Consider the following 19,738-nt stretch of genomic DNA (forward strand, 5'->3'; position numbering starts at 1 on the left):
AGATAGACAATATAGTGGCCTAGTAGAGGCAAAGAATTAAACTTATAGTAATAATGAAGAAGAAACAAACCAATTTGCCCTGTATAACTCTAGAAAGCTTCAATAGCTTGAGGCTCCAAGGGTAATGGAAGGCTGGGATGAGGCTGGCTCTCAAAAACGGTGGGTCATTTGAAAATCTGTTGGAAAAAATGTCTGTGTGCCCAGATTTTACCCTATTCAGATCTATTAAGCTACATAGAATAAAGAAGTTTTATAGATGTCAGAGGAAATGCACTAGTTAGATGCAAGATATAGGAACACTAAGTATAAATGAACCTGCATGAGGTATAAGAGTCACAACAAGAGGGTTAAGTGGTATTCTGCATAGTCATCAATAAGATTCAAAGCCCCCTTTTCCTGCCTCATATCAATAAGGTTGGCAGCTTATATAATCAAGGTGGACATTGGTGGCTATTTCTCTGAAAGTAGAAAACCACACCAAGAAGAACATTTACAGATAATTTTGGAGTCACGAATCAATGACCAGCTAGTTATTCAATCACTCTACAATGAAGCTTCAGAGTTTGCAAGATCCACTCATGCACATAGAGCTTCTGATCAGATTTTCTGCACTTCAAACTTAATGTGATTGTATTGTTAAGAACCATCAGATAGCTGAGAAACATATCCAACTTAAAAAAAAAAAAAAAAAACAGGCAAAACAAAGAGAGAAAAAGAATTCTGAGGAAATACAGAAAAAAATCTTCCAGGAAATCATAATTAATATTTACAAAGAGATACAATGACATTGCAATCATGAAGCAAGAATAGATGTTTAAAAAGGTTTAAATGTAACTTAAAGTAAAATACTTATTAGAGGGGTAGTTTTAAAACATTATCTACAGGTTGAGGAAACCTACAGAAAGGAATACAAAACAACAACAACAACAACAACGATTTTAAGGGGAAATTCTAGGAACAGAAAACAGTGGTTGGCAGGAGCCAAAAGTGGGGAAAGGGGTTTGGCTGCAAATGAGCACAGGGAATTTTTGCAATGACTGTGGGGCAGTTAAATGACTGTAATTTGTCAACATATCAAACTGTATACTTAAAAAGGGTGATTATACTTTTAAAAAAGGTGTCAAGATAGAAAGTAGAAAAATAAAGATAAAAATAATAGAAAATTCATCCAGAAGACCAAGCATTCAACTAATGAGTTGTAAAATGAGAAAATGAAGGAAAGGAAGAGAAAATTTCAAAGAAATAATGGAAGAAAATCTCTCAAGCTGAAGCACCAGACTCTAGATAAAAATGGTTCACCTAGTGCCTAGTCCATTGAAAGAATGAAGACCCGCACTAAGCCACCTGTTTGAGAAATTTCAGAACACAGGGAATAAAATCAAGATACTGAAGCCTCACCAAAAAGAATCAGAAATAAAAGAGAAACATACAATAAAACATGACTCAGTATGGCTCCTGAAGTTTTACATAAGACGCTAAAAAGCAGTGGGATGGTACTTTCAAAATAATTAAAGAAAAATGCATCCACTCTATTATTCTATCTAGGCCCTGAAGGGAACCAAAAAATACTAAAATTATAATTCAAAAAGTGTTTTTCTAAAATATATATCAAATTGTGTATCCAAAGAGCACATGGTATACCTGAAAGTATCAACCCATAATGCCAACATTAATACATAATCTAGGAAATTCTGAAAATTTTTAAAATAAAATTTAAATTTTCTTTAAATTTAAATGAAAATTCTTTAAAGAAAAAATAATCCCATCGGTAGCTAGATAAAAGGAGCATATGACATATAAAAGAAAAAAGAAATCATTTTCTTTGAGAGCAATGCTTTTTTTGGGGGGGGGGGGAAACAAATCAGAAAGCATAATTAAGATGACCAGAAAAATAAAAATGTGAGTCAAAGATTTTATACCTAGTAAAACAGCCTTCAATATAAAGGATAAAAACTGCTCATAACATTAAGTAGACCAGTAAATGTGGTTTCTGTTAGTCCTTCTTCAGGAATCTAGTGAAGAACAAATTTCAAAAGATTAAAATAAATTGCATAAAAAAACATCAAAATGACTATAGGAAGATCAACAGAAGAAACTGTGCAGAGCATTCAATAAAAAAAAAAAAAAAAAAAAAAAAAAACACTTGCAGAACAAAAATAAATGAAGATTAGAGAGAGAAAATATTGTATGTGACAGCTACAAGCTCTGACAATTAAAAAGTAGTAGGAAATAGATGTAGCATATACGAAGACATTTTGTTTTGCTGTTTTCAGTAATCAGAATTGGCAGTAATAGTACTAGTATAGTTATTCTGAGAATGTGTATGCAAAATGTGGGATAGAATCATTATGGAATATTCTAATTCTAACGTCCCCTGTGTCCTTGAGAGCCAAAGTGAAGTAAAGAGAATAACTAAAAACCCAGTAATCCAAAATTGGAATTGGAAGTATTTGAACAAACACATCAGGTATTTTTATTGTTCAAAATAAATAGATATGTCCTAGTTCTTCCAGTATAGACTAAGAAACAGTAATAAATGATAAATGAAGGGATCTTGAAGTGGAAATAAGGTTTCTACATTTCTGGGTCTTTTTTGTTTTTTGTTTTTTGTTTGAGATGGAGTCTCGTTCTGTCATTCAGGCTGGGGTGCAGTGGGGACATCTCGGCTCACAGCAACCTCCGCCTCCCATCTTCAAGCTATCTCCTGCTTCAGACTCCCGAGTAGCTGGGATTACAGGTGCCTGCCACGACGCCCAGTCAATTTTTTTTTATTATTATTATTTTTAGTAGAGACAAGGTATCACCACATTGGTCAGGCTGGTCTTGAACTGCTGACCTCAGGTGATCCACTCACTTTGGCCTTTCAAAGTGCTGGGATTACAGGCATGAGCCACCACGACCGGCAGGTTTCTACATTTCATTCAATGTTGTAAAACGTGGATACCAGTAGAGTGTGATAAGTTACATATGCACACTGTAGTTGCTCTGGGCATTATATTGTAACTATACAAACAAATACAATCAAATTATACAAACAAATACAATCAAAAACAATATAAATAGGCTGTGCACAGCTGTAATTCTAGCACTTTAGGAGGGCGAGGCAGGCAGATCACTTGAGGTCAGGAGTTCGAGACCAGCCTGGCCAATATGGCGAAACTCTGTCTCTGCTAAAAATACAAAAATTAGCCAGATGTGGTGGTGCATGCCTGTAATCCCAGCTACTTGGGAGGCTGAGGCAGGAGAATCACTTGAACCCAGGAGGTGGAGGTTTCAGTGAGCCGAGATTACGTCACTGCATTCCAGCCTGGGCAACAAAGTGTGACTCCATCTCTCTCTCTCTCTCTCTCTCTCTCTCTATATATATATATATATATGAAGCAAAATGAATTTCCAATTATTTTAATTATAGTGGGCTAGAACACATCAAACATTTTAAATTATACAAATGAAAAACAATGATAGAGTATCATCATTTTGCAACTCTCAAGGAATCAACAATCTTTCTAACCATTAAGAATCAACAGCTGCTGACATTAAAAAAAAAAAAAAAAGTTAACACCAGACATTATGTGTGTTCTGATAAAAGAACACACCACCACCCAAGAGATTAACTCAAATCTGATTACATCTCTGTATCCAACTGCCAATTGCTGGAAATGTAAAAGAGGAACAGGTTGAACGCATCGTAAGTATCCAAGTCAGCAACATCTAGATTAAGGTAAATTATACTAGTTAAAGGGTACAAGTACAAATTCTCCCTCAGATAGATTATAAGGAAAAGAAAGAGATTGAAGGAGAACCTGTAGATTGAAAGACTTAAAAGACATCAGATTTCTAAAAGGGGCCAGACTAAACTATAGTGTGTAGGAATGCACTGTTAGCTGATACAACCATGGAGAAAAATGGTATTATAAAAATCAAGATTGCAGTTACATATGAAAAATGGAAAAGGCCTATGATCATGAAGGGCACATGGATAGCTTTTGCGGCCAGTGGAAATGTTCTATTTGTTGACTTGGGTGGTAGTTACATGGTTATTCAGCTTGTAATTCGCTAAGCAGTATGTTTTTTATTTTTTGTCTGTTTTCCTCCATCTGAGTTTTATTTTATAATACTAAGGTCTAAAAAGGTTAAACATAGATCACGTGCATTAAATTAGTACTACATTAAATTTATATACTGCTAGAGCAAAAGACACAGATGCCACACAGGTAATACTGACTCTTTCAGCATAACTTCCCAAGTGTGTTCCTAAGGTAACTAAGCAGTAAGCATTATTTATTTCTCACAAGGTTTTCTGTCACAGAGGTATTTCTAGCATGATTTATTTGCTGAGGCTTATTAACTTGAAAAGACATGGATGTTGATCTTAAAAAGGTCTACATTTTAATCCCAACTCCACTTCCTTTTAGTTTTGTGACTGAGCCTTTCTGATTTTCCATCTCCTTATGTGAAAAATGAGAGGAACTCTGCAGATGATTATTATTTTTAAAATATTTTATATAAAGTGCCTAGAAAGAGTTAAGGCACTCAAGAAATATTACCTGCTATTCTGATTACAGAAATTCCTTTTATCATTCCAGTACTCACCGTAACAAAATAACAAACCCCAAAATACTGACTCTCCACCGCAGTATTCTGTAACAGAGAAAACACAGATCTTTGGTTCAGGTTAGTTCATCTTAATATTTTTACTCCAGTTTCTATGATTGGCTTGCAGGTATTTTTAATCAATAAGAAATATTACAGCTATCTTTTTATTATGGAATCCTATGGCCGTTGTGACAAACATGTTAAAATGTATCAGTTCCCTGGAGCCACTAAGGAACCACAAAGACCACCAGGAGATGGGTTAGAAATGATCCAAGGAATCTGTTGGAATCAAATCAACCCAGGTGTTAAAGAAAGAACGTGGTAAAGAATACGAAGAAAATCTGTTCCTTTACCTCTGCCCCCTTCTCTTTAAGGGAACCTCTTCCTCACTGCCATCAGCACACTGGGACATTTCTTTAAAGGGGGATGTCAGGTCTTTGTGTCTGATTTGTAAACACCACTTTCTGTCATCTTTACAAGGTATTTTATCCCCAATTAACACAGAGGCCTCCTCTTCCAACTTCTAGTTGTCAGGATAAATGAAGTCAGTTTAAGTCACATATGAAAGGCTGGAGATTAATATTTAAAAACATCATTGTATTTTTTTTTTAATTTCTTCTGTCATAAAAAGTGTATCCCAGCAGGCACTGAGAACTTAGGAAGGGAGAATGAGGCCAGGCATGGTGGCTCATGCCTGTAATCCCAGCACTTTGGGAGGATGAGGCAGGTAGATCACCTGAGGTCAGGAGTTCAAGACCAACCTCCTCGTCTCTACTAAAAAAAAATAAAAGAAAAAGAAAGAAAAAAAAAAGAAAAAAATTAGCTGGGTGTGGTGGTGAGCACCTGTAATCCCACCTACTTGGGAGGCTGAGGCAGGATAAGTGCTTGAACCCAGGTGGCAGATGTTGCAGTGAGCCAAGGTCGTGCCATTACACTCCATCCTGGGCAATAAGAACAAAACTCCGTCTCAAAAAAAAAAAGAAAGGGAGGATGAACATCACCAATGGAAGGTGGATGAGACACACAGGAATTTCCAGTAAAACAGAAAGGAGAACTAAAAGGAGCTCATAACAATTTGAGGGATAAGAGGAGCATCAGAGGACTCATTCAAATGTGTCCCAGCTCCCACATCAAGTGATGAAACGGTGAAGGTTGCAGCGGAGGGGAGCTGTTTGGACATGCTGGAAGAACAGCTGAAGTGGAGAGCGCTTGAAAATCTGAGAGGGAAGTGTCTGTGGGGCAGACCTGCTCTGAGGTGGTGTGGTCATGTCAGAATAAAAAGACAGGGCTACTGTTCTAGGTAAGAAGGGATCCAAGTTAGCACTCCAGGCCTTCCTCATCTCCCATGAGGCAAAGATGACATTAGGGATTCTTCTCCAAGCCCTGTGCAGGAGGCAGAAGGTAGCTAATGTGGCTAGATAAAATTTCTAAGGATGGTCACTGCAACAGAGTCAAAGTGGTTCTGAAATTAATAGCTGACTGACAGGCTGCCAGGATGGAACGGACTGCAGACCTCAAGATGCGCCATGATGATGAGTCTGTGCAGTCTGCCTCAGTTGGGACACACGCCCATCATCCCTGATTTCCATAGTGAACAGTACTGGCCTCACGGGAGGCCAGAGAGAACCTGGGGAACAACACTCAGATCCGAGGCTTCCTCTGCCCACAAGACCACGATGTCACAGGACAACACTGCGCTCTATGCACCCAGATAACATCTCAGGGAGTGTATGGGGGAAATTAATCTGACAGGGAAGTGAACCTACTGAACAATTCTGCAGAATGAGGCAGAGATAACTTGATGCTTTAAGCACCCGTTACTGCAGTCACCACCACCAGCAGCAAACAAAGTAAGCTTGAAAAATACCTGTGATAGGCTAGAGTATTGGTTTTGCACATATAGCACAGTATAAAGTTGTGATGTCTCATACAAAATATGATGTCTCATATTTTGAGAAAGTTCATATACTTAAAGATGTTTTAACTTTCTAATCGGAAGCTGTAAATGTACCCAGGTAACGTAAGTGTCTTATGTATAGTTGTTGAGAGTGGTATTATGTCCAACTGGAATTTACACTGCAGCTTTAACAGTTCTTTTCTGTATATTGAACTATTGAATATCACAATTTATTCCACAGTTCAGCAAGTTTATTGTCTTGGAGGAAGTTTAAATGATCAAATCAATGCATACAAAGTAGAAGGCCTTTTTTGCAGAGTCAAGAAAACAAGGAATGCAACTGACTTTAAGGGATGTTTTAAAATACTTTTCTGACAAGTAATTCCAAATCTCCTCAATAACAACAGATTACAAATAAACTCTAAAAATAAGAAGGAAATCTGAAGCTTAAATGTCACAACGCCCAGTTAAAAGCAGTACTAACTTCCCATTCTGTCTTCACTTCTAGCCCCATGCTGAGCTCCATCCTCAGTTATGCACAGTTATTGCAGACGCTGATGGGCATTACCGATCTGAAAGATTTATAAGTCATCCTTATTCACTAGCCTGCCTTTGGCCTTGATGTAAACAGTTGCAGTGGTAAAACTTTGCGAAAATGGTATTAATCAGGAATGAGGAACACTTTCTATTAGAAATACTTCCTATTCACACAACATTTTTTAATCAACTGAGAAACGCTCAGTATAAAGAAATCACTCAGAAGAGATGGTGCTATGTGGAACAAGTCAAACAGTGTTTTCACAGTTAAAAGCATATAATACATGTCAAATAGCTGAAACAGCAGTGCTATGGGTTCAAAAAAGCAGAGTAGGGTGAATCTCATGAGTGTGGACTGCCTAACTAGGAAATCTTCTGATTTTGAATGTCTCTGGTGGTGTTTTTTTTTACCTTTGCTTCTCACCTCTTTTTATTGTATACCTTGTGCTTTCTCAGGACAAATTCCAGAGTAGGCGAAGAAGTGGTGTGAAATACGGAACTGCAAACATCTGCTCATCACCTACTCCCAAATGTCCAACCATCACCTGGCTTTCCAGCAAAGGAAAGTCCCCACTAGGGCTTCTACTCACAGCCAAACTCCAAGTCACTTGCCTGACCTCCTTGCTAATCAACTTAGCATAGCTTCTACTTTACTACTAAACGCCATTGTCTGCTTATCAATGATCAAGCCGTCTGCTAAGAATTCGTCTTTGCCTCAGGCCACTTCCTCTTTGTGCAAGTGCGGTATCTTGAAATGAGCTGCTCAGTGGAGAACTACCCTGTGCAGTATCTGAAGTTAATTATTTCAATTTCTAATCACATCTGAATGTTTTTAACTTTAAAGAATGAGAAAAGTAAACCCAAAAGAAACCTGTGTAAAGTTAAATTAGGCATAGAAAAAGCGTGAGAAAATTAAATGAAGCTCAGAACTGAAAACTATCAAATTACTATTCAAGATAACTCTCCTATGCAATTAAAACTATTCTCTATCATTTTAATGCTTTAATTATGGAATATAGTCAATGCCTTGACTTTATGATCTTAATAAATATAATTATTTTTGTGTCCATAAACCTATGAAATACATTACAAATGACATTTTATTAGTTGTTTTTCTTACCAATTATATTCTTCAACTTTATTTACAACAACAAAATGCATAATCTATGAAAGAGAGATAACAATTTATCCTACTTTAAATGGTTGCTGAAAAAGAAACGTAAAAGTTCTTAGTGCTTGATACCCAAGGAGCACTTTAGAAGCATTTGCTAGTGTTATTGTTATTTACTCATTTCCTTAACACAACCAATAACATACTATTCAAGATCACTTTACAGTCACTATACTACATATATGCATTTTTTTTTTCTGGAGTGCTTATAAATCGTAAGAAGTGTTTCTTTTGACATTATTTAAACAATTGCATTTTAAAAGAATTTCTCAAGTATTATAAAGCAAATACGATGCAAAAAACGTATTTGTTATCACTTTTTCAAAAGAAGAATTTCATTTGTCTAGGTGAATAATGACCCTGAGAGAATTGATCTCAATTGTAGAAATTCATTTTTGTTTTAAAAGGTGTTTATTTAATGCAGGAGTCAGTAAACTTTCTCTGTAAAGAGCCAGATAGTATATATTTTATTTTTGTCTTTGTGGACCATAAATTCTCTGTTGGAGGTACTTCACTCTGCCTTTGTGACACAAAAGCACAGAAAATTTTACTGTATTTCAGTAAAATGTCAGCTATCCCTGCTCCAAAGCATGCAGTAAATGTTTATTCATTTAGAAAGCAAAATCTAACAGAATAAAAGAATGTAAGTTATCACATATTATATAAAAGTCTTTAAGAACTCAGAATACTTTAAATTCTCCTATATCATACTTAAGATTGATCATCCATTAATTGTTCATTATAACCCCTCTACAACTACCGCCAAAAGTCTATACACATACCAGAGGAAAAACTGGTGTCTGCTATGCATTTATTTATACCTCCCCCTCCTCTCACCAGGCTAATAAAACCAGCTGAGCTCCAGTGATTTCTGGGAGAATGCACCCAGACCTTGATTTCTGAACATTCCCCCTTAGCTCAATCCAGATTAAAAAGTATGGGCTTAACTTAGTGGCCAAATCAGTAAAGCTGTACTGATTCAACTCCAGCCAAGTCTGCTCTTTCAGGGATATTTATTAGGTTAAGTGAAGTTGTGACAAATTCATAGCGAGCAGTGAGTTAATCATGAATTTTAGCTTCTGGTGGGAAAAAAAAAAAGAGTTTGCGAAATGTCAGGCTACTTCAAATTTAATCATATAAACAAGGAATGAGCTGATATCAAGAGTGGAAAAATACTTTGTGTTATAGAACCTTTTTCTTCCCGCATAGCCTGCAGATATGACTTCAGAAGTCCTGAGCAACAAACAGCAGGTATACTAGATTGATTTCTAGAAAGAATCTCAGACATCAACGAATAATGTATCCCAAAAAATCATCTGCTTGGCTGGAAATAGAAGTCAGATTTCCTGAACTTTCTTTAAGTCACAGTGATATCTACTACAAAACTTCTTTTTGTATCTGGATGTTTCTAAAGGAAAGCCACAGAGTTATTCCACGTAAATCTCTTCTCCTGAGAAAAGTCAGATTTGCTGAGGGAAAACTCAGGCAAAATTTATCTACTTTCTTTTCTTTCTTTTTTTTATTTATTTTTTTTTTTTTTTTGAGATGAAATCTTGCTCTGTCACCAGGCTGGAGTGCAGTGGCCTCACTGCAACCTCCGCCTCCCGGGTTCAAGAGATTCTCCCAGGCCGGGCGTGGTGGCTCAAGCCTGTAATCCCAGCACTTTGGGAGGCCGAGACGGGCGGATCACGAGGTCGGGAGATCGAGACCATCCTGGCTAACACGGTGAAACCCAGTCTCTACTAAAAATACAAAAAAACTAGCCAGGCGAGGTGGCGGGCGCCTGTAGTCCCAGCTACTCGGGAGGCTGAGGCAGGAGAATGGCATAAACCTGGGAGACGGAGCTTGCAGTGAGCTGAGATCCGGCCACTGTACTCCAGTCTGGGTGACAGAGCGAGACTCCGTCTCAAAAAAAAAAAAAAAAAAAAAAAAAAAAGAGATTCTCCTGAGTCAGCCTCCTGAGTAGCTGGGATTACAGGCATGTGCCACCACACCCGGCTAATTTTCTTTGTATTTTTAGTAGAGACGAGGTTTCACCATGGTGGCAAGGATGGTCTGGATCTCTTGACCTCGTGATCCGCCCACGTTGGCCTCCCTCTACTTCTTTAAACAATAGAAAGATGAATTTCCCTCAGAATACACCATTTCTTTTTGTGACATTCTCTAAGCTGACTTTCATGGTTACCAAAGAAAATCGTGTTGGTGGCTTAGTTCACACTAAGAACCTCTTGTTAAACAATGCTGAGCAGCATTTGATTGCCTGAAGCCAAAAATTAGTGCTGCCTGTCATCAGATTGTGCCAGAAGTCTTGGCACTATTTCTGCCATCAACCTCTCCACTTAGCGTAGAAGGGCTCAATGGGATGGTCCGACACTTGCTTCTCCTGAGTTTGTGAATTAAATCAGCATGTTTAATTACCCAAATCCACTGTCCCAAGGGACAGGGCTTTTTGTAATTCTAAGCTTTTGCTTTTGCTGTTCCTTTTGCCTGAAATGCTCTTCCTCCTTTTCTCCTAGCAAATCCCTACTCTCCTCCAATAGCCAATTCAAATTCCATCGTCTCTCAGAGGACTTACCCAAGTCTCCTATAGACAGTGACTATCCTACCCTGTTCTACTGTAGAACTTTCATTACAACTATTATAACAGTATATGGTTACTCCTGTTTACATGCCTGCCATCTCCCCAACTAGATTCAGGCATTTAGAAATCAGGAACCATGTCTTCTGTATCACATGAGTCTTAGAGCATATTGTTTGACAAAATAGGGCTCAAGTCCGGTTGAGTCAATGATTTTGCCAAGTTTGTTTGAATTTGTTGCTCTAAAAGAAACCTTGGATCTCATTTAATTCTGATTTTTAGAAACAAAGAAATGAAAGCATGAGTGACATGCCCAAGGTTATATAGGTCTAATGTATGGCTTTCGACTCCCTTTCCACTCTGTACAAAACCACACCTTGAGAAATCACTCTGAAAATATTACATTTAGCATAAACCAGAGAGACACTTACTCATCTCCATACCAAGTGACACATACCTATTTAACCAAGAGGAAGGGAAAAAGAAAGAAAGGAAAGAAAACAGAGATAAAGAAGAAACCACACTGGAAATATGCCTAGAACAAAGGGGTCTCAACCTCAGCTCTAATGTTATTTTGGACAAGATAATTCTTTGTCATGGAGGGCTTTCCTTTGCATTGTGGATTTTTTAGCCACATTTCCAGCCTCTACTTCCTAGATGCCAGTATCAACACACTCCACCCCCAAATGTGACAACCAAAAATGTCTCCAGACATTGCTTTAGGTCCCCTGGAGGCAAAATTGCTCCTGGTTGGGAATAACTGCCCCAGATGAACAATCTTAGAGGAGATAATCTTCTACATTACTTCAAGTAAAGTAGCAATCAATTAGCATGTATGGTACACTGGCTTCAAACCAATACTCTCATATTAAGCATAGAAGCCAGAACCTGAAATGCTTAATCCTCTTACATTTTTATTAATCTGTTTTATTAAAAACAACGATGTTGTCACTTGGCCTATGGCTGCTAATGCAACAGCTGAAGGGAAGAAAACTAACTAAAACTTTCAGTTCATAAAAAATTAAACACATTTAACAAGTTCTGAAGATAATCTTAATAATTTTTACTTTAGCTTGACTTTAAACTTGCTTAAAGTTCCTTGCTCAGTATTAAACATAAGAACCACCAATTCAGTATTACTACACAACATCGCCTAAGGAAATAAAATTACTAAGAGAGTAATTGAATGTCCTTCACTTGCTTTTAGTGTATATCTTCCAAAAGCTATCTCTTCTTTTATGGTACATAAAGCTTTTTAATTGAAATTTTTATGCATACATGTGCATTTTAGGAATTTGGGATTTCCTCTCTTTAACCCTTAAAGTTGCTTCATAGTTTGCGGAGTTCTACTCTAGCTTCTAAATGTGCAGCATAACATCAAATTCACATTTCAGGTCTATAGGAACAAACATGAATAGTCAATGACCAGAGCTAGTACTTTTTATTTTTGAAAAAAAAGCTTAGATTGTTTTTTGAAAAAATGAGTAACATTAACCTACCATATTTTATCCACCTAGTGCAAATAAACTTCATCATTACAAGTAGATACAGTCCAAAACCACCGTTGTTGAATTGCACAAACCAGGAGGTTCCATTACTGCAAAGTTAATGAAATGACAGAGTTACCAGTAAAGCTAGCTAGCTGGGAATTCTTGGAGTCTGGCTTCCAGCTCCTGTCTTTGGTATGGCACCACTAGGTGGCAACTGTCCACTCTGGCTTAAATATCAATAAATACGATACCTGGCACTAATGCCAGCTTTGATGTCCAAGACAGCAGCAGGGCTACATGGAACTCAAGTGATTTTATCACTAGACTTTGCAAATTAGACCCAAAAGGTACTTAAGACAGAGGACTTGCCCCCTGCCTTCTGCCTCCTGAGACAGAGTAGGATCCCATTTCCTATCCACATCACCCTCCTCTGTAGAATTCCTGTCCCCACAAAATAAGAACTTTAACCAGAGATGAGAACAAACTGAAAATCGTACTATATCCAAATTTCAGTTCTCATGGAAGTTTTAACAGTCACTCATGTGTTTAAAATGTATTTAAGAGAAGTATCACGACTTCAAGTGTGAAGTTTTTAACCAGAATTCGTCCCCATCCTAATTTCTACCTCCTCTGTATTGTCTTAAAACTGAACGAATGTGCCAAATACAGACAGATGGGCAGAAACATTATTTGGTATAGTAACTTCCATTTCAATCCATACTTTCCAAACTTTCAATCTTTTGTTTAAATTGAATTGTTTTTCTAGCCCCAAATCTCATCAAAAACCATAGAAACAATTCTTATACAGGCATACCTTGGAGATGTTGCAGGTTTGATTCCAGATCACCACAATAAAGTGAATGTCACAATAAAGTGAGTCACACTAATTTTTTGTTTCCCAGTGCATATAAAAGTGATATTTATACTGTGCTCTAGTCTATTAAGTGGCAATAGTATTATCTCTAAGAAAAATGTATATGCCCTCATCTAAAATTGCTTTATTGCTAAAAATGGCTAACAGTCATCTGAGCCTTCGATAAAGAGTAATCTCTGTGCTGGCAGAGGGTCCTGCCTCAGTGTTTATAGCTGCTGACTAATCAATGTGGTGGCTGCTGAAGGTTGGGGTAGTTGTGGCAATTTCATAAAATAAGACATGGAATTTGTCGCATCAATTGACTCTTTCACAAGGAATTTCTCTGTATCATGTTATTCTGTTTGGTAGCATTTTACCCACAATAGAACTTCTTTGAAACTTGAAGTCAATCTTCTCAAACCCTGCCACTGCTTTATCAAGTAAGTTTATGTAATATTCTAAATTTATCGTTGTCATGTCGACAATGATCAAAGCATCTTCACCTGGGGTATGTTCTATCTCAAGAAACCCCTTTCTTTGCTCATCCATAAGAAACAACTCTTCATCCACTCAAGTTTTATCACGTGATTGCAGCAAATCAGTCACATATTCGGGTTTTACTTCTAATTCTAGTTCTGTAACTATTACCACCACATCTGCAATTACTTCCTCCACTAAAAATCCTGAACCCCTCAAAGTAATTCATATGAATGGGAATCAGCTTCTTCCAAATCCTGTTACGGTTGATATTTTGATCTCCTCCCATGAATCTCACTATTCATAATGGCATCTGGAATGGTGAATTCTTTTCAGAAGGTCTATGATTTACTTTGTTCAGACCCAAATCCATCAGAAGAATCACTATCTATGACAACTATAGCCATACAAAATGTATTTCTTAACCAATAACACTTGAAAGTCAAAATTGCTCCTCTGTGAGATGTAGAATGGACGTTGTGTTAACAGACGTGAAAACAACATTTCTCTCCACGGACTTTTCTTTCGGAGCTCTTGAGTGACCAGGTACATTGCCAATGAGCAGTCATATTTTGAGAAGAATCTTTTGCTTGGAGCAGTAGGTCTCCACAGTGGACTTAAATATTCAGTAAAACATGCTGTAAAGAGGTGTTCTGTAATACAGGGTTTGTTATTCCATATACAGAACACAGGCAGAGTAGATTTAGTATCATTCCTAAGGGCCTTCGAATTTTCAGAATGGTAAATAAGCATTGGCTTTCATTTAAAGTCATCAGCTGCATTCGTTCCTAACAAAAGAGTCAGCCTGTCCTTTGAAGCTTTGAAGTCATGCATTGACTTCTCCTCTCTAACTATGAAAGTCCTAGATGGCATCTTCTTCCAACAGAAGGGTGCTCCATCTACACTGAAAACCTGTTGCTTAGTGTAGCCACCTTCACCAATGATCTTAGCTAGATTTTCTGAATAACTTGCTGCAGCGTCTACAGAAGCGCTTTCTGCTTCACTTTGCACTTTTAGGTTATGGAGGCTTCTTTCCTTAATCCTTCTGAGCTAACCTCTGCTAGCCTCCAACACTTCCTCTGCAGCTTCCTCACCTCTCTCAGCCTTTGTAGCCTTGAATAGAGTTAGGTACTTGTCCTTTGCATGCAAAACTTGGCTAACTCTGTGGTCCAAGAAGCCTCGCTCTTGGCCTGTCTCAGCTTTGGACACACTATCCTCAGTAAGCTTTATCATTTTTGATCTAAAGTGAGAGATGTGAGACTCTCGTTTTCACTTGAACGTATAGAGGCCACCGTAGGGTTATTAACTGGCCTAATTTTAATACTGTTGTGTCTCATGAAATAGAACCAAGGAAATGGAGAGAGACTGAAAAATGGTTGGTAAGTGGAACAGTCAGAGGACACACACAACAATGATAAAGTTCTCTGCCTTATATGGGCATGGTTCATGGTGCCCAAAAAATTCCAAGAGTAGCATCAAAGATCATCGATCCCAGATCACCATAACAGATATAATAATGATGACAAAGTTTGAAATACTGTGACAATTACCAAAATGTGACACAGAGACATGAAATGAGCTCATACTGTTAGAAAAATGGCATTGGTACAAGGTTGCCACAAACATTAAATTTTGTTAAAAAAAATGCAGTATCTGTGAAGCATCATAAAGCAAAGTGCAATAAACCAGGTATATAGGTCGGGTGCAGTGGCTCACGCCTGTAATCTCAGCACTTTGGGAGGCCGAGGCAGGCAGATCACGAGGTCAGGAGATAGAGACCATCCTGGCTAACACGGTGAAACCCCGTCTCTACTAAAAATACAAAAATTAGCCGGGCGTGGTGGCGGGCACCTGTAGTCCCAGCTACTGGGGAGGCTGAGGCAGAAGAATGGCGTGAACCCAGGGAGCGGAGCTTGCAGTGAGCCGAGATCCCACCACTGCACTCCAGCCTGGACGACAGAGCGAGACTCCATCTCAAACAACAACAACAACAAAACAACAACAACAACAACAACAACAAAAAAAAACAGGTATACCTATATTTCCAATGTACTTTCCTACTAATATCATATTACTACAATATTACTTTATTTAAAACTTTGAATATCTGACAGATAAAATATTGATAATCTCTTACTTACAAAAGTCAGCAGTGTCTGATTATTAACTAAGACTGAAAAAATTTTGCTGTGGTTTGAAGACTTGATAATTTATAAAGCACCATCATTTTGAGAGGAAAAAAAAAATCACATTTTTCCCTAGGGATTACTTCATATGATTATATTGTTTATTTATGTGCAGAAGTTCCTGGGTGGCATGTGGGGGTCTAAACTCAGCTCAATTTCAATGCCAAGCCAAACTGAAAAGTGGTTTATAATTCTTTGGCTCAGAAGAGGCCCTTTTTTTGTAATGTTTCCAAGACAAGTACAAGCCAGCTAATGATATCCCTACTTGAGAGAAAGAAGTACACTACAGGAGCTCGATAACCACTCAAATGCAGCAACCAGGTAAACGAAGAAATCTCAAGGAATCACAGACTGATCTTCCCAAATCCTGTGCTGGCTACCAGATACTAACCTTCCATAAGATTAGGCTCTATCTAAATATCATACTCCAAAATTTCCAGTGTTTACATACGTATAAATTCTGAGAATCATAAGCTAATGCTCACAAATAGCCAAAATTTCTGAATATTCTGTTTTTAACTTTTATGTTTTTCTCAAATACTAGTCTCTTTTCACAGTAGGAAAAATCTGAGAATTCAAAGTGACACATTAATCTTCCTTCTTTGAGTTGATATTACTTACGATTCATATGCCTGAAGAAAAATATTTCTGAGATTTTACAGTGTCATGTAAAGACTTGTAAGTCTGAATAAATCTTTCTAAAATTCTGGAGTAGGGGAACAGAAAACAAGTAAGCAAAGGAAGAACAAAGAGACATGGGAAGAAAGGCAGGGAAGAAAAGGGAAGATTACATTAAAGAAATGAAGGAAGAAGAAGAATAGAGAAGAAGCAACCCCAATTTTCTGCCTTAGGGTAATAACAGGATTGCAAACCATGGCTACGGAAATATTGAGCTTTCTAAACCATTCTTTCAACTAGAGGTTTCAAAAACAAACAACCAATAACAAAGAATCATAGCAAGTATTTGATACTAATAAGTTTCAATATTTTCAAAACAGATACTCCTTCTAAGTTTATGCTGTTTAAACTACGAATGCCAGAATAAATGAGTTCTTACCTTCTATTACCCATTCACTCTGGCTTTTTCTCCCTTCCCAGTGTTCTTGGCAGAGGTCAACTGGGGAGCCCTGATTCCCTGGGTTCCAGAGCCCCAGTCAGCTTTTCTGAAATAAGCCCTGAAAAGCTAGAGCAATCCTGGTAAAATCAGTTTTCTTTTCTTTCCCTCTCATCCAAGTCTTCCCCTCATCTCCCAAGCTAAAAATTCACCTTTGCTATTTTCATTCTATAATTCAGCTTTCTCTGCATTCTTCTCATGCTCTGTTTACCTTTCTTTGTATGCATTACTTTTCTATGTTTCTGCTCTGAGTTACTTTATTCTAAACATGTAGTGATGCAATTTTTAAACTTTAAGAAAAAAACTGTAAATGGTATGGCAGATACAGCTAAAGAGTTTCAAACCACAGAACAGTCTCAGCTGAAGTGTGACTATACACACCTGTCGGCACTACCTGTAGTTTCATCACTCCTTGGGGACCAAACACTGCTTTTCGTGTTTCTGGTCCAGCAGCTTAGAACGTCACCTTGTCTAACTATAAGACATCAAGGGAAGGGTGTCAAAAATGCCTTATACAAAACCTGCCAGAATAACTAAGTGGTATAACACTTTGAAAGAAGGGTCCCCAGGGTATAAAGCTTAAGGTCAGGAGACAAATACAAAAATCTTTCCAACTTTGGAAAGCAGGAAAAGGTGGAAGAAACAATGCTGAGAAAGAAAGAGAAGAAAGGAGGAGAAGTTAAAGAAAGGGGGACGTGTGACTAATAAAAACAGTTTGAATCCAGGATATGCGATGGTAACTGAAGCTACTTTACATTTTGATGTTGCTGTGTCATGCATTTTAGCCCATTCTATATGAATTACTTTGTTTCTGCTTTAACCAAAATACACATATAAAAAAGACAACCATCTCTAAGGCTGTTGGATAAAATATCCTGATTTTTGTAAAAGTTTTGTTCTAAATGTTGCATCCAAAAGAATGATGAATTTTATATAGCTTGTTATACTTAGCAAGGCACTTTCGCATATGCCATATGTCATCTCATTTGGGCCCCATAAGAACCCAGGAGGGTAGGCAGGACAGGTGATCAGGTCTGATGCTGAGAGAACTTAAATAACACCGTAGTAAATAGGGGAGTCTTAACTTAGAGTAAACCTGAAGCTTTTGAACTGTATGTTCCATGCTCTTCCCAATACACATGATTTTAATGTGTTTACAAGATAGATTCAATTAAGGAAAGTACTATTTGTAAAACATTTGTTTGTATAATATTCATTGCTCAAATTTATCTAAGCTAGATCTAAGCCATGAAAAAGGAAAAAAAAAATAAGCTAATTTGAACTTTTACTTATTGTAGACCTTTGTTTTCCCTCCTGTTCAAATTATCATAATTTTATGCAAAATGTTCTAAAGTTGAACTGTACTAGATAAATGATCTTCACATGATCTCCAAACACTGTTACCATAACTTATAAACAAAAAGAATATTTGAAAAGAGATTGAGATCCTCAGGAATTGATGAGAATGAAACTTGATGGGATTGTAATATTTTCTATTCTTTCATCACTTTCTCATCTATCTCTGTTTTTAATGAAAATTCCATCTTAATACAAGCATCAAATTATTACTTCATTATGTTGCCTTATAGGAGAAACCTAATTCTATTCCCCTATAATTTCTCCCAAATAAACATTATTTCCACCATTTCTATTGTCCATTTGTGAACATGGTAAGTATTTTCTGATACAATTTACTGAAGTGTTACTTTTGAGAATCATTACATGATTGGGAGTTCCTGAAGGAACATCACTGAAATGATACTAAGCTGTATTAAGCAACAATGCTCAACAACAATTCTCTAACTCTAGCAAAATTAAAACTATTTTCCAAATTATAAATGTTTCACCTTTGCCCACATATGCATTTCTGCCTGACAAACACAGCTCTCTACTTAGTTATAAAGTCCAAGACATTTTTAAATTAGACTTTCTAAGTTTTCTCTTAATTGATGCCAACGTTCAAAGCAACTCCAATGTCCTCAAAGTAGTATTTTCATGGAATTAAAAATATCAATGGATAACTCTAGGGAAATGATGCTTTTCACAGGAGACACATGGCATTTATTATTTGAGAAACACTTCTAAAGTTTTATTTTAGGTCAATGGCAGCATTTTGGGGTATGATGCTGACATAAAACACATTGGAAATAGCTATTTATATGGCTGACTTCATACAGACCTCAATCACTGAAGGGATTTAGCCCCCCAAATTAGGAAGTCACTTACATTGACTCTGACCTGCCCTCATGAGAAGTCCAGGTGCTTCTTCTTGAACTTCAAGGGCTCGGGCAGCCCAGGCATTGCCCCAACACTGCTTAGAGCAGTGGTCAGTCTGGAAGTAAAGAAGCACAGTAGTATCCCAGAGTGAGTGTTTTAAACAAGGCCTGCAAGAGGCACTAATACTGCATCCACGTCTGGCCACATGCCATTTCAGACTACAACATTATCCCGCCACAGCAAGAAATGGTGATGAAAGCCTAGAATAAGCTGTATTTATCCAAAGAATCTATCATAAGTGAGTTACAAACACATTTCTCCATATTGCCATTTATTTGGAGGTTAGCCTTGATGGCGTGATAATATTACAACTCCATATTCAAAATAATTATGGAATACACAGAAAGTCAGTTAATTATATATATACTATTTGAATTATATTATCTGTAAATAAGAACAAAATTGTAATAATATCATAAAATAGATAAAATTATTTTAATTAAGTAATTAAGTTGCAATTACAAAATATGTTGATTTTTGTTTATTCTTCCTTTTTTTTTTTTTTTTTTTTGAGGCAAGGTTTCATTCTGTCACCCAGGCGGGAGTGCAGTGGTGTGATCAC

At 37.2% G+C, this 19,738-nt stretch overlaps 1 protein-coding gene across 2 annotated transcripts in view; it reads right to left on the reverse strand.

Moving 5' to 3' along the window:
* LOC105466716 (tolloid like 1) overlaps positions 1-19,738 on the reverse strand; it is a 226,004-nt gene that overhangs the window by 159,379 nt on the left and 46,887 nt on the right. Inside the window, exon 2 of one of the 2 annotated variants that reach the window (XM_011715829.3) lies at positions 19,126-19,231. The exons of the other annotated variant lie outside the window; for it this stretch is intronic. Coding sequence (XP_011714131.1) covers positions 19,126-19,147 — 22 coding nt within the window. The 5' untranslated portion in view covers positions 19,148-19,231. The remainder of the gene's footprint in view (positions 1-19,125; positions 19,232-19,738) is intronic. 2 annotated transcript variants of the gene reach the window in all.

The sequence above is a fragment of the Macaca nemestrina genome, chromosome 3 (assembly GCF_043159975.1).
Source record: "Macaca nemestrina isolate mMacNem1 chromosome 3, mMacNem.hap1, whole genome shotgun sequence".
Lineage (NCBI taxonomy): Eukaryota > Metazoa > Chordata > Mammalia > Primates > Cercopithecidae > Macaca > Macaca nemestrina.